The 12,870-nt window shown below is 50.2% G+C and overlaps 1 protein-coding gene across 3 annotated transcripts in view; it reads right to left on the reverse strand.

The window, feature by feature from the left end:
* ZFHX3 (zinc finger homeobox 3) overlaps positions 1–12,870 on the reverse strand; it is a 277,898-nt gene that overhangs the window by 162,811 nt on the left and 102,217 nt on the right. For 2 of the 3 annotated variants that reach the window (XM_068527603.1, XM_068527602.1), the window contains exon 2: positions 449–3,228. In XM_068527603.1, the coding sequence (XP_068383704.1) occupies positions 449–3,182 (2,734 nt within the window). In that variant the 5' untranslated portion in view covers positions 3,183–3,228. Of the gene's footprint in view, positions 1–448; positions 3,229–12,870 lie in introns of those variants that run through there. The other variant, XM_068527604.1, reaches the window with a different exon arrangement.

Raw genomic sequence — 12,870 nt, forward strand, 5'->3', positions numbered from 1 at the left:
CCTATTTAAAACTCCAGCTACCGTTTCCTGTACATTTCAATAAATATTTAATGGAACCCCAAAGTTTAGGGGAATTGTGGCAATTTTTCAAATCGAGAAAGGGACAGAGAAAGGGGGAATGGGAACAGAAGGGAAAGTTGACCCGAAGCCAAAAACTAGAGGAAACACTTGTATTTTAATCCCGGCCCACGGAGCCGGAGTGCAATCACGTCTCTGCTGAACGCAAGTCACCTTCCACAGGCTCACACAGAGTTCAAGGGATTCTTGAGAAAAAGACGTGAGGGCTGGACGCTCAAGTCGAGCACAAAACAACTCTCAAGGAAATAAAGATCCCCCAAATCCACAGGACTCGACAGAATCCACCAAGTCAACACGATCTCGGCCCGCTCTCAGCTTCCCCCGGTTTAACTCCCATCCTCAGAACAGACACACACGGAGTCAGCCTCACCTAGAGCGGGCGTCATGGCGGCCACGGGCCCGGCAGGGTCCAGCTGGAATCCGCCCATCACGAACTGGGCGTCTGGGGCCGCGCTGTCCACCTTCAGGTTGGGCAGGTTCACGTTCTGGGCCAGGTAGTACTGGTAGAGCTCGGCCTCCGCGGGCGAGGGCAGGCTGCCGAGGCCCAGGTGGCGGTTATGTTGGATCTGGGTCATGTTCTGCTGCAGCAGCAGCATGTTGTGCATGTGCTTCTCGCTCGTCATGTGGATGCGGAGGTTCCTGGCCACGTTGGTCTCGTAATCGCACACCTCGCACCGCCAGGTGGGTTTGGTTTTTGGTTTGGTGGGCGAGGGGGCCCCACAGGAGCTGCCGATACTGGCCGCAGCCGCCGCCGCCGCGGCCGCCGCCGCCGCCCCAGCCGTGTGGCTGAAGACCTGCTCGCCCCCTCCGTTCTGCAGGTTCTGCATGTTGTTGAGATGCTTGTCGGACTGCATATGAATGCTGAGGTTGCCTTTGGTAGTTGTGGAGTAGTTACACACCTCACAGCGGAAAGGCTTGTAACCACACGTGTAGCTCTCGCCTCGGGCCAGCCGAGGGTGGGGCTGCCCGCTCTTGCAGTAGACGCAGGAGCCCCCCGGCTCCGGGTGCTTCTCCTTCATGTGCGCCTCCAGCGTCTGCTGGTACTTGTAGTGCCAGTTGCACTTGGGGCACTTGAGTGTCTTGCACGAGTTGCGAGAATGCATCATAGTCATGTGGCCGCCCAGCGAGCGGGAGGAGCCCAGGACCGTGTCGCATTTGGGGCACTCCACGCCACTCCCCGAGGGGCACTCCCCCACCCCAAGCTCGCAGAGGGAGCCAGCATGCTGGTGATGGGGGACGAAGCCCCCATCGTCCCCCTCTGTGCTTTCATTTGGTTCTGGTGCTGTGGCATTGTCTTTATTGGCACTTTCATCAGCAAAGTCCAGCCTCCTGCCGCCCTCTGCCACGTTGGCCCTGACGCCCTCACTGTTAAAGCTTAAACGATTCCTCCTGTTCGCACCATCAAAGACAACAAAGGAAGAAGCGGAATTAGAACTAGTAGAAGCTGCGCCCCTCGACAGGGTCTGGAGCACATTAGGCATTAAGGGGGAGTTAGAAATGCTTTGGTTTGAGAGAGCAAGGTCCTTTTTGCTGCTACTACCTGCTGCGGCCCCAGACTCCTCGGGGGGCCTGTCCTCCAGCTCGTCGTCCAACTCGCTTGGAAAGAGTCCTTTGCAGCCCTCGTCCTCCTCCTCCTCCTCGTCCTCCTCCTCCTCCTCGTCCTCCTCCTCCTCCACCTCCTCCTCCTCCTCCTCCTCCTCGTCCTCCTCCTCCTCGGCCTCCTCCTCGGCCGGCTCTGCTTTCTCGGAGAAGCAATCCACATCGCCCACTTCTTGCTTCTCTCCTTCTGCTGCCCCAGAGTCCTTGCCCTCTGAGGATTTGGTAGGACTGGAGGCCAGAGGCCCCAGGGGGACTGAGGTAATGGGGGTCTTCAGGACTGAGCTGGTGAGCCCGCCAAGGTTCAAGAGGGTGCTGGGGGTCAAGATACCAGCCTGGGGCTGCTCGGGGCCGGCGGCAGGGCCGGCTGGGAGAGCCTCCTCCCCTTCCATTCGAATGCCACTAAATTTACCATAAAAACTGTGTCCGGGGCCTATGAGGTTAGCGGTGGAAACTAAAGGGAGTTGAAAGTTTTTGTTTTTTGGTTCCAGAAAACTTACAAGGGGTTCCTTGTCTTTGCCGATCCCTTGGATGATAGCGGAGATGTTCTTATTGCTAAGAAGTTTCCGCTCGTCTTCACTCAGGGTCATTCGATGGTCGTGCACCGCATGGGTCACAAACGAACGGACGTACCCGAAGGAGAGTTTGCACAAGAAACACATCAGGATGGGCTTCCTCTTGCCGTAGAGCACGAAGCCATCAAATCTGGACAGGTCCACATTGTTGGGAACATCTTTGGATACGCAGGAGCTTTTGGCAGAGCCGTCACTGTTCAGGTAATCCTTGTTGCTTTTGTGTCGCACGTCAAATACGCGGAAGCTGTGCAGGACGGGGCTGAGCCCCGTCAGGGCTGAGGTATTCGGGAAAGCCTGGTCTGGGCCCTCAAACCATTTCCCGAAGGATGAGGCTATGTGGAAAGTGTTGATGATCTGTGGGTAGACGGGCGCAGCGCAGGAAGGGTCCCCCTGCTTGCCCGCCGAGGCGGGGAGAGAGTTCAGGAAGAGCGACGGGAGGGGCCCGCTGCCGCCCCCGCCCCCGCCCCCGCCCCCGCCCGGGGTCAGCTGGCTCAGGCTCTCGACGATGTAGGCCGAGCCGTCCGGCTGGTACACGATCTCCCCGGCCAGGTTCTCCACGTCACTCTCCTCGTCGCCCTCCTCGCTGCTGCCGCCCCCGCTCTCCTCCCGCAGGGGCGGCGGGGGGCGCGCGCCGGGGCAGCAATGCTCCATGTAGGTCTGGAGGCTGGCGAAGGAGGCGGAGCACTCGTTGCAGCTGACCTCCTTGCCGGCGGGCTCGGCCGCGGGGCCGGCCGGGACGGTGCCCTCCGCGAGGCGCTCATTGAAGGGGGCCCTCAGGCCGTCCAGGGGCCCGTGGCTCTCGCTTGCGGACTGCTCCATGCTGCTGGGTTTGTCGGGGAGGTGGGCGCTGTTGGGTTCAGTCCATTGCTGGTGCTGAGGGATACCGCCCCCATTGTCCTTCCCCGAGACGACAGGCGAGTCACAGCCTTCCATGGTAAGGCCTGCGTGGAGCTTTCATTGCACCCAGTACGGATCGGACCTGAAGGGCGGAGGCAAGGGGGAGAGGAGGGAGAGAGGGGGAAGAGAGAGAGAAAGGAAAGAGGTTAGGAGGGCCGAGGCTAAGGTCCCACACAGAGCGCTCTAACAGGCTTCTGTCCACACCCACAACAGAGACCGCAGGGCAGTGGGGACCCCGGCCGTCGCCCCACCCCGTCGAGGCGCAGGGGGGTGGGCGGCGCCCCTGGGTGTCACGGCCGGGGTGCGTGGCAGGAGCGGGGGTGGAGGTGCGGGGAAAGGGGCATCAGGAGAACCCCTCTTTGTCTTCAGACTGTCGGCAGCTCTACCCCTGGAGACGGGTTCGAATCTGTGTTCTTTGCAAGCACAGCGTCAGAGCCGGGGCCGGGCGATGAGCCACGGGGGAGGAGGAGGACCGCATCAACTCGCCAGGCCCCGCCGAGGACGCAGAACAGCGGCCCCGCCGCACATAGATCGCAGCACAAAGCCACCCCGGCTGCCCGCACTGTCTGGGGGCCCGGGGGACGCCGGGGACAGACAGACAGGAGGAGGAAGACTTCGCAGCCCTCGAGGAAGGATCATGAACCTGGGAGGGGATACGCCATTTGATTTAGAGGCGAAGCTGTGCCGTTGCTCTTACTGACCAGATTTCTAGTTTGACAAGCTCACGGAAAAGCGTTGAGGACTACGGGGCTCAAGGGCAAGCGTGCAGGCCTGGACGAGCTCTGCGAAGCCCCCAAAAGGGCCCACGGCTGCATTCATCCTCTCCGAGTCTGGGAGACATTGTCCCGTTTTACAAGCAGTAAAACTGAGGGCCTAAATCTAAAAACGAGGCCAATGCCATCCGGGCGCTGAGGAAGGCGGATCTCCCAATTCCCACCCCCTCCCTACAACCCACAGAACACCCTTGCTTGTGACTCAGCTGGTTTCCGACTCAAAATATGTAAGCGCAAAACGTGAGCTTGATGTTTCTAAGAAGAACCGCCCAGACTCTCAACGGGCCGACTCCCCGCCAGCAGAGAGGATCTCGCCCTGTCTGGGTGAGCCTGTCTGTTCACCACTGGCTGGGTGGTTTCTGCTGTCAAGGATCTTCGCGGCGAGCCGAGATGGCAGCTGGGCTCCGCCAGCCCCCGCTCCACACCTGCCTCTTAGTTATTAGTCGCTACCCAAAGCAGCTGTCCTTCAGCCCTGGGGCTTTTCCGTTTCCGACTCCAAAGTGCCACTAAGCTGAATTTGCCCTCTGAGACCTTGCGTCCCTGGGGAGGGAGACATCAGATCACCCGCCACCGCTCTGCTCCTGTGGCAACAACATCACAGGAGTATTTCTTCCGTCCGGCCCCACTCCAGCAGGCAACTCAGCGCCTCGCACGGCCCTGAACATTCGCTGTAAATCCCAGGCCACCCTCCCGCCACACCTCCTTCCAGGAGAACACTTGGCTGCTTCTCCACTCACCATCTCATTCACACACAGTGGATGAAGGTTTTGGCTGGGTTTGGTCTCCCTCCCCACCAACCCCCATCTTCCCACTCGTTTTTCATTGCTTGATTCTCGCCTGCACAGTGAGCCAATAGCTCCCCCTCGGGAAAAGACGGGGGAGGCAGGTTTACCAGAAGTCTCAGGAGAAACAACTTTTTGGAAGAACAGGTCACGTTTTGTTTAAAACACACACACACACACACACACACCACCTCTCAGCATATAACCTCAAACTCCATTACAACAAGGTTCCGTGTGCCTTAGAAAAGACATATTGACTTTAAACAAAGATAACCTCACCAAACCAAACAGCAAATGCAATGAGACTTCCTCGCAAGGCTCAGCTGGGATACAGGTGAGAATCCAGGGTGGCTCTTCCTAAGGACACACATAATTGGCTGGATGACATCTGATTGACAGCTCAGGCCAAAAAGGTTGGCAGGCCTGAAGGGGCGGGAGGGTTAACAGCCCGATTGTAAAATCAATGTCATAAATGCTTGGTAAGTTACAGGAACATGCGGGAAGGGGAGGCCACGACTGATAAAGGAGAACAGCTTTGATGCTTCGCCAGGGACTTATGTATCGACAGCAAAGCCAATCTCCTCTCCAGCCTGGACTGGGCAAAGAAACCTGCAAGCATTTACCAATTAATTGGTGGGCTTTTCTTGCTCTGCTCTCTTCTTCTTCCTCCTCCACAAATCATCCAGCTAAGGGACTGGGACTTCTAAAAACTCACCTAACTTTGTTTTCTATTCCTCAGCAAAAGGTGTCAAGAAAAGATGACCTTATAGGCAAAGACAGATGCGCCCGTCACGGTGACGCTAGCCCCATGCGAGGGGACCACTCATTCGCAGGGGCGACAGCCCAATGAGATGCTGGTGGGAAAGAAGGATCCCACTCTGGACCTCAGGCACCAGTTCTGGGCTTCCTTTCAATGCTTGCTGGCCAGGGCAATCAGAAGCTCTTACAACTCTGCTAAGTCACGTGTGGTCCAGGGCCAGTGAGCACACCAGTGAGCCTGTGAGAAACGCAGACTCTCAGATCAGAATCTGCATTTTTAATACAAATGCCCAGGGGATGTGCATTATTAAAGCTTGAGTGAGACACGCTCTATTTTACAACATCTTCACCAGACCACCAGCTCCTCCATGCCTGGGACCTGCACTGCTAGGTAACCAGGCAGGGTCAGTCTTGGGCCCGCCCACCAGTCCCTGGGAAGCGCAGGGATGCGGGTGGCCAAGAGGGGACCAGAGCACAGAGATGAAGAAATCTCTTAGCCCTGCCCCATCCTTCAGCTCCAGGACCTCAGGCCCTCTACCACTCTCCTACCCGGCCGGCAGTTCCTTTCACTCTGTTTATCAGCCAGTCAATAAGAAAAAGATAGTTCTTACTTAAGGAGGCAGAAGTCAACTCAGCAGGTCGATCGGCACTCTGTCTGTAAACACGGTTTCCCGTAAAATCAATGATCTTCAGTTACGGAGGGCAGCCTGGGAATCCAGCGGGTCCCCGTGCTCTCACAGCCCCCATACCCGCGGCTCTGCACCCCTCCTCATCCTCCAGTACTGCCAGGGCCAGCTCACACACCACAAACCCGCAACCCCTCCTGCAGCCTGCTTCCCTCCAGCCATTTACACCCCAAAATCCCCTTCAAACACAGACGTGCTCTACTCATGACCACCAGTGTTGTACTCAGCAAGGGTTTTTGTGTGTGTGTGTGGTTTTAAGAATTCAGTTAGATTTCAATTGAGCACATCTCTCCAGTCAGAGAGTTAAAGGGAAGAGACAGGAGGGATCTAGCCTCGCACTCTCTGCTGGGCACCTCCCTCTGCCGTGTGAGAAGTCATCTTGCACAGAAAAGTTCTAACGTCTTCTCTCACAAGTTATAGCTTCCTTGGAACCTACCTGTAAAGCCCCTGCATCTTTGCCAATATCGGTCTTTATTTTTCAAAGATGGTTTAAAATTATAAAACTCCACCCTGTCATCCTGGGCGCCACCACCCCCCCATCTCCCTCTTTCAACTGAGAAGATGTGATGTGACAGCTTTATCCCATTCCCTTAAGGAGACAGAACTGGGCTCCACGCAACAGTTACAGGGAAGCCGGGGTGGGAGGTGCAGTCACTCGGAAGGGGAGGGGGCTCCACTGCTGCGCCAGCTCCTGGAGAATTAAACATGAACAGTCGCACTGTGTAATTTTAAATTGTTAATTAGCACAGGGTTAATTAGGCGGTCCTTTCATAAGAGGCAGTTTGGCAGAAAACCAAGAAAGGAAACAAAGGGTAAGAAAAGGAAAACAAAGAAGAGCAGAGACAGCGAGAAACTGTTGCCCCCCCGCCTCGTGAATAAGCCATGCAGCATCGCCAGAGAGAAGTAAACCGGAGGGCTCCCGGGGACTCCCTGGTCTGCTGGAGGGGGATTCGACGAGCACCGGCTTCCTGAAGGCGATTTGGCAGTGGGTATCAAAAGCCTCAAAAATGCACATGCCCTTTGACTCAGCAATTCCCCCATTCCAGGAAACAATCCAAGATATGCATAGAGATATAAGATTATTCATCACAATGTTCATAACAAAAAAAAAGAGATGGAAATAATCTGGGGAAACAAGGTACTCTCTAAATAAATTACAGTGCATAGCGTTCCATAGGATGTTAAAAAATAGCATTTTTAAAAGAAACTAGTTACGGGCATGGGAAAATGATCACACAGGATGCTGAGTGAACAAAGCCTATATAGGTCTGCATATGGAAATACATGAGATTTATATCAAAAAATTTTACAACGGTAATTGCTAAGGGATGAGGTTATGGGCTACTTCATTTCCTCCTTTGCGCCTTTATTTCCCAAGGCTTTTTAAAATGAAAATCATCTTAAGGGAAGTCATCGCTTCCTGTGTGTGGCATCATGGTAAGGCCTGTGGGTTCAATGCCACCTCGATGCTCATAACATTCCATGAGATGGGTGCTATTTTTTTTTTAATTTTTTTTTTTTTTTGATGTGGACCATTGTTAGTCTTTATGGAATTTGTTACAATATTGCTTCTGTTTTACGTTTTGGCTTTTTGGCTGTGAGGCATGTGGGATCTTAGCTCCCCGACCAGGGATTGAACCTGCACCCCCTGCATTGGAAAGCGAAGTCTTAACCACTGGACCACCAGAGAAGTCCTGAGTGAGATGGGTGCTATTTTTATCCCCATTTTGAAGAAGGGAAAACTGAGGTTGCTCAAGTTATGCAGCCTAAATGACAAAACCGTAGTCTGGCTGTGGAGTCTGTGTTCTTTGCCACTCTACTATGTTTTTCTTTAGTGTCTGTTTCTCAAGAACTTCAGAACATCTGACATTCACATTCAATCTTTAGGTACCAGGGACTGTTCTAAGATCATGGGCTATCAGGATTGCTATGTAATGGAACACTGCCAGTTCATACACACGCCCTTATTTTTTTTTTGCTTGGGAGTGGAGGGGGAGGAGAGTTCAAAATGGACTCTCTTACTTGGATATCTTCATAGAGGAGAGAAGGGAATAAAAGTTCTTTGCTGTTGCAAAGAACTGTATGGTAGGCCCATTATCCTGACTTCTTTCAAGAAAAAAAAAAGGCAGATTCCAGAAACTATAAATCTAGAAATGTATTTATTCATTCATTCATTCATTAACTCAACATTTACTGCACACCTATTATGTGCCAGATGCTAGGGAATCAACAATAGACAGGTCTCAGCTTACATTCTTGTGGGGAAAAGACTGCAAACAAATAAATACAATGTTAAATGTGAAAAAGCACTCAGAAGTAATGTAAAACAAGAGAAGGGGAAGGAGTGATGTGTATCATCATTTTGGATAAAGTAAATATAAATATATATATTTGATTTAAAAGGATACGTTACAGATTATATACTGCAAGTTCCTCACAGTTTTAGAACAGAGTCGACAGTTGCTGAATAGCATCTGGGGAGAAAAAGGTCCTGAGGAATTAGCAATTAGCTGCAGGTTCAGTAAGAAAATCCACATAAAATAAACTGAAAAACAGCTTCACTTAGATTCAATGATCTGAGAAATGCAGTAGAGGGTACTTTTTGATTTTAATAACGTATCCCAAAGTTTATCATTTCTTTGTATCTAGGGTAGCAAAATGTCTTTCAAATAATAAAGTCTGCCTGATTTTAAAGCTGGAGGATGCCGTTACCTAAAGTACCCACTCAGGGAATTCCCTGGTAGTCCAGTGGTTAAGACTCTGCACTCCCACTACAGGGGGCACAAGGTTCGATCCCTGGTTGGGGTAAGATGTTGCATGCCATGCAGCATGGGGTGGCGGGGGGGGGGGGGGGGGGGAGGAGGATATACAGTACCCACTCAAAGGTCAGTGTGCCTGGGGACATGCCTTAATTCCTGCCTTATCCCTGGTTCCCTTCACTTAAATCAACAACCTGAGGGGCAGACAAGACCAAGCACATACACCAATTTGCAAAGTAAATAAAGTCGAGAGGACTAACTAATATGCTAATTAGTGGAATCAGGACTTAAAAAAAAAAAATCTCAATAAGTTGGAACAACAGGCTGAAACAAACAAGATGAAATTTTGAAAGGATAAATAGGAAGCCTTGTATTTCAGTTCAGGCAAGCAGTAAAACCAACAGAGAACGGAAGAGACTTGGATTAACAGTAGTTCATGCAAAGAAACCCTGGAGGTGTTACTTCACTACAAATTCAGTGGCAGCCCAAAGCTGACATGGTGACCAAAGACGTAAATGTGGCCTCTGGGCTACAGGGGGTGTCTCTACCTGTTCAAACTCAGCAGGATCACAGCCCCATCCTTTTCTCTGCCTGCATGAAGAATGTTATGGAGCCACACGGGGAAATCTCGTAAGGGGGGTACTGACAAATGAATGGCTTGACCACGATCAGCTCAAGAGCAAAGAAAAGAGGGGTCCCCACTGCAGGGCAAGACAACTATCCTCAGCCACGCGAAGGCCTGCCTGCCACGTACACTGAGGATTAGTTCCGCGTCTTCTACTTAGCTTCAGGGTTTAACTAGGAGTAATGAGGGGGAATTTATAAAAAATTAGAGTTCAACTCAATATAAATGAAAATCTTTCTCTAGATTATCAAAGCTCCCAAATGGAATGCTGACTCTGGTTTCATGAATGGAGAAAAAAGACATCTTGCCATGGCCGGAGGTTCCATCAGGCAGCCTCTGGGGTCCTTTGAAATGCGAAGATTCTATTCATTCCTAGTGATCCATCGGGTTGCTCAGTCAGCTTTATCAGCTTTAACCTCCTCCTCTGTGATCCCATAGTGTTTTGCATATGGCGATACATTGCAATTCTGGGGTTATCGCACTGCTGTAATTATATGTTGACTGGTCTATTTCTGCCACTAGGCTGAAAGCAGCTTGAGAGTAGGTTCCATGTCTCATTCACCTCTGTACTGTCCACATCCAAGATGTAATAGATGCTTAAAAAAACCATGGGGAAAATTAAGACAGTAGGAGAAATGATAACACTTTGAGAGGGAAGAAAAAAAGATGATCCCTGTACACATTCTTTCTTTTCCTCTTAGTTGAAGAAATGTGTGGTGTAACCATTCTCCTCTAAATGGAACCAGGTCTCCTTGTAGAACTGGCCGGTTCTTGGGCTGGGGCAGGGAGAGCGCAGGATGAGCGTGGGGCATCTTTCTGAGCCAGAACATAAGGAAGTGCTCTAAGAATGAAGAGAGTGTGACCAAAGAACCCAGGAGCAGGCTGCAGGGGCTCTCACTGCCTGAACCTGGGACAATGTGAGCAAGAAAGTTACATGCGAGTAAAGAACTGTCACCCAATACATAACATAAGAATCCATGATTCCATACTTTTATAAATTAAAAAAAAAAAAAGTGGGAGAAGGGAGAGTTCTTGCTTAGGGTGGAAATCCAACTAACATATGCAGAGGCAATTACGGATTTAGAAAAACACCATTTGGTAACCATCATCATAATAACCCATTCAGGAAAGAATCAATGGATACTAAAACTGGTGGATGAAAGTTTGAGTAGTTACAGAATATTTACACAGTCTCAAAGTATCTCCCCACAAGACACTTATTAACTACAGAAGAAGAAACAGTAACTCTACAGTGGAGAAACCTGGCAGACATCACCTTCCTTCACCATGTGATCAAAGTTAGGATCACCAGGAATGAGACAAATAACCATCCTGTGCCTCCTGAGAGGATACACTGAGAAGAACACAACATCCCTTCCCTGACATGCCTGCCAAAAATGCAAAGCCTGAGTCTAATCATGGAGGGAGCATCAGGCAAATCCAAACTGGGGACAGTCTACAAAATGTCCTAGGCTCCTACTGAGCCCGCGTGCCACAACTACTGAAGCCCGCGCGCCTAGAGCCCGTGCTCTGCAACATGGGAAGTCAACGCAATGAGAAGCACGAGGAGTAGCCCCCGCTCGCCACAAGTAGAGAAAGCCCGCACGCAGCACCAAAGACCCAACGCAGCCATAAATAAATAAGTAAAAATAAATAGAAAAAAACATGTCCTAGGCTCTTCAGAAATGTCAGTCAGGAGACAGAAAGACAGATTAAAGGGGACTAAAGAGATGTGACCAAAGAACATAACAAAGAATCTGGATTCTCTTTCCCTATAAAGGGTACAATTGGGACAACTTGCAAAATCTGATAAAGATCTGTAGATTGGGTAATAGTAGTAGATGAATGTTCATTTCCTAATTTTGATAACTGCAGTATGGTTATATAAGAGAATATCTTTGTTTTTAAGACATAGACACTGATACATTTAGAGGTGAAGGGGCATGATGTCTTGATTTTCAAACTGCTTAGTAAAAAACGTGTGAGAGTGTGCGTCTGTACAGACCTGCATAAATACAAACATACAAACAGAACTTAGAAAATGCTAACTTGGGTGGGGGGCTCTGGAGGAAAGGTATGTTAGAATTCTTTGTCCTATTATTATAACTTTCTTGTACATCTGAAATTATATCAAAAGAAAAAGAAAAAAGAAATTGTCCAGTGCAGGAATTCTACATGTTGAACCTCCCAAAATACCTACGAACAGCCAACCCAGCCTGATCCCCTAGCCTTATCTTCCTCTGAAATCCATTCCTGGCACAGCTTCATGAAAGGAGGGAGGCTGCGAGGCTGGACGGGGAGGTGCAGACAGACAGAGAAAACTGGTCTTCCCTTCCTTCAGCCGAGAGGTCCTAGATAGAGCCCCCTGGTTGGAGGAGACAAACGGCCATTCTAAGTCAGGCGGAATTTCAAGTAACACACACTCTATTTACTAAGACACCCATGATCCTGATTCAGGACAGATTTCCCTAACTTGGTGAAAAGCAATTCTAAATGTAATGGCAGGAGCAGCCACCGCAGAAAAGAACCGCAGCAACCTACAGAGGGTGGGCGTTGCTTAACCTAGACTAAAACACATTAGCTAAATACACAACAATGAATAAACTATCCCCTTGGCCTCAAAAAAAAAAAAAAAAAAAAAATAGCCAAGGGCAACCTAGATTCTGAGATAAGTAGAAACCTCATTCAAGGGGCAAAGAAATAATACCTTCATCTGTTTAGCTTGGAAGCCACTGAAGAACCATATCCAATTCCATTCTGTGCTTTATACAATAACTGTATTTGTATATTGCTGCTGCGTATAAGTCAGTAAGTGTTAAACCATAAATCGGTGAGATTCCATCCTCTTGGTAGCAATTTCCCAGTAGCCTTAAGAATTATTCTGTAACTATGGCGAGGTCAGAAAACACACACATGCTGGAACAGGTCTCTTGTGTTGCAGGAGGACCACTGCCCGGAAGGCCCAGAGAATTGTCCAGGCCCTGGGCTTTGTGTTTGCTAATAAGTGCATCTGTGCTCTTTCCAGCGTGAACATAAATCAGCCTGGAAGTGAAAACTGCTAGCTCAGTCCATTCTGCAGGGAATCCACAACTACCATGATTATTCTGGCTCCAGTGGAGCCGTGAGATCATAAGCAGAGCCAGGTCTAGGAGCCCAGGCTGCGGGTGCTGGGAGAGATGAGCTGGTATTTAGGGGAAGAGAATTTGTTACTATACACACGGACACACTCACAGTTCAAAAACACCAAACCCAGGAATACAGTAACAAAAAGTGAAATGACTCAGCTATTACTTAATTCTCTGTGTTTTTCTTAAAAAAAAAAAAAAAAAAAAAAAAAGGA

This window comes from Eschrichtius robustus, chromosome 19, assembly GCF_028021215.1.
Source record: "Eschrichtius robustus isolate mEscRob2 chromosome 19, mEscRob2.pri, whole genome shotgun sequence".
In the NCBI taxonomy this organism is placed as follows: domain Eukaryota; kingdom Metazoa; phylum Chordata; class Mammalia; order Artiodactyla; family Eschrichtiidae; genus Eschrichtius; species Eschrichtius robustus.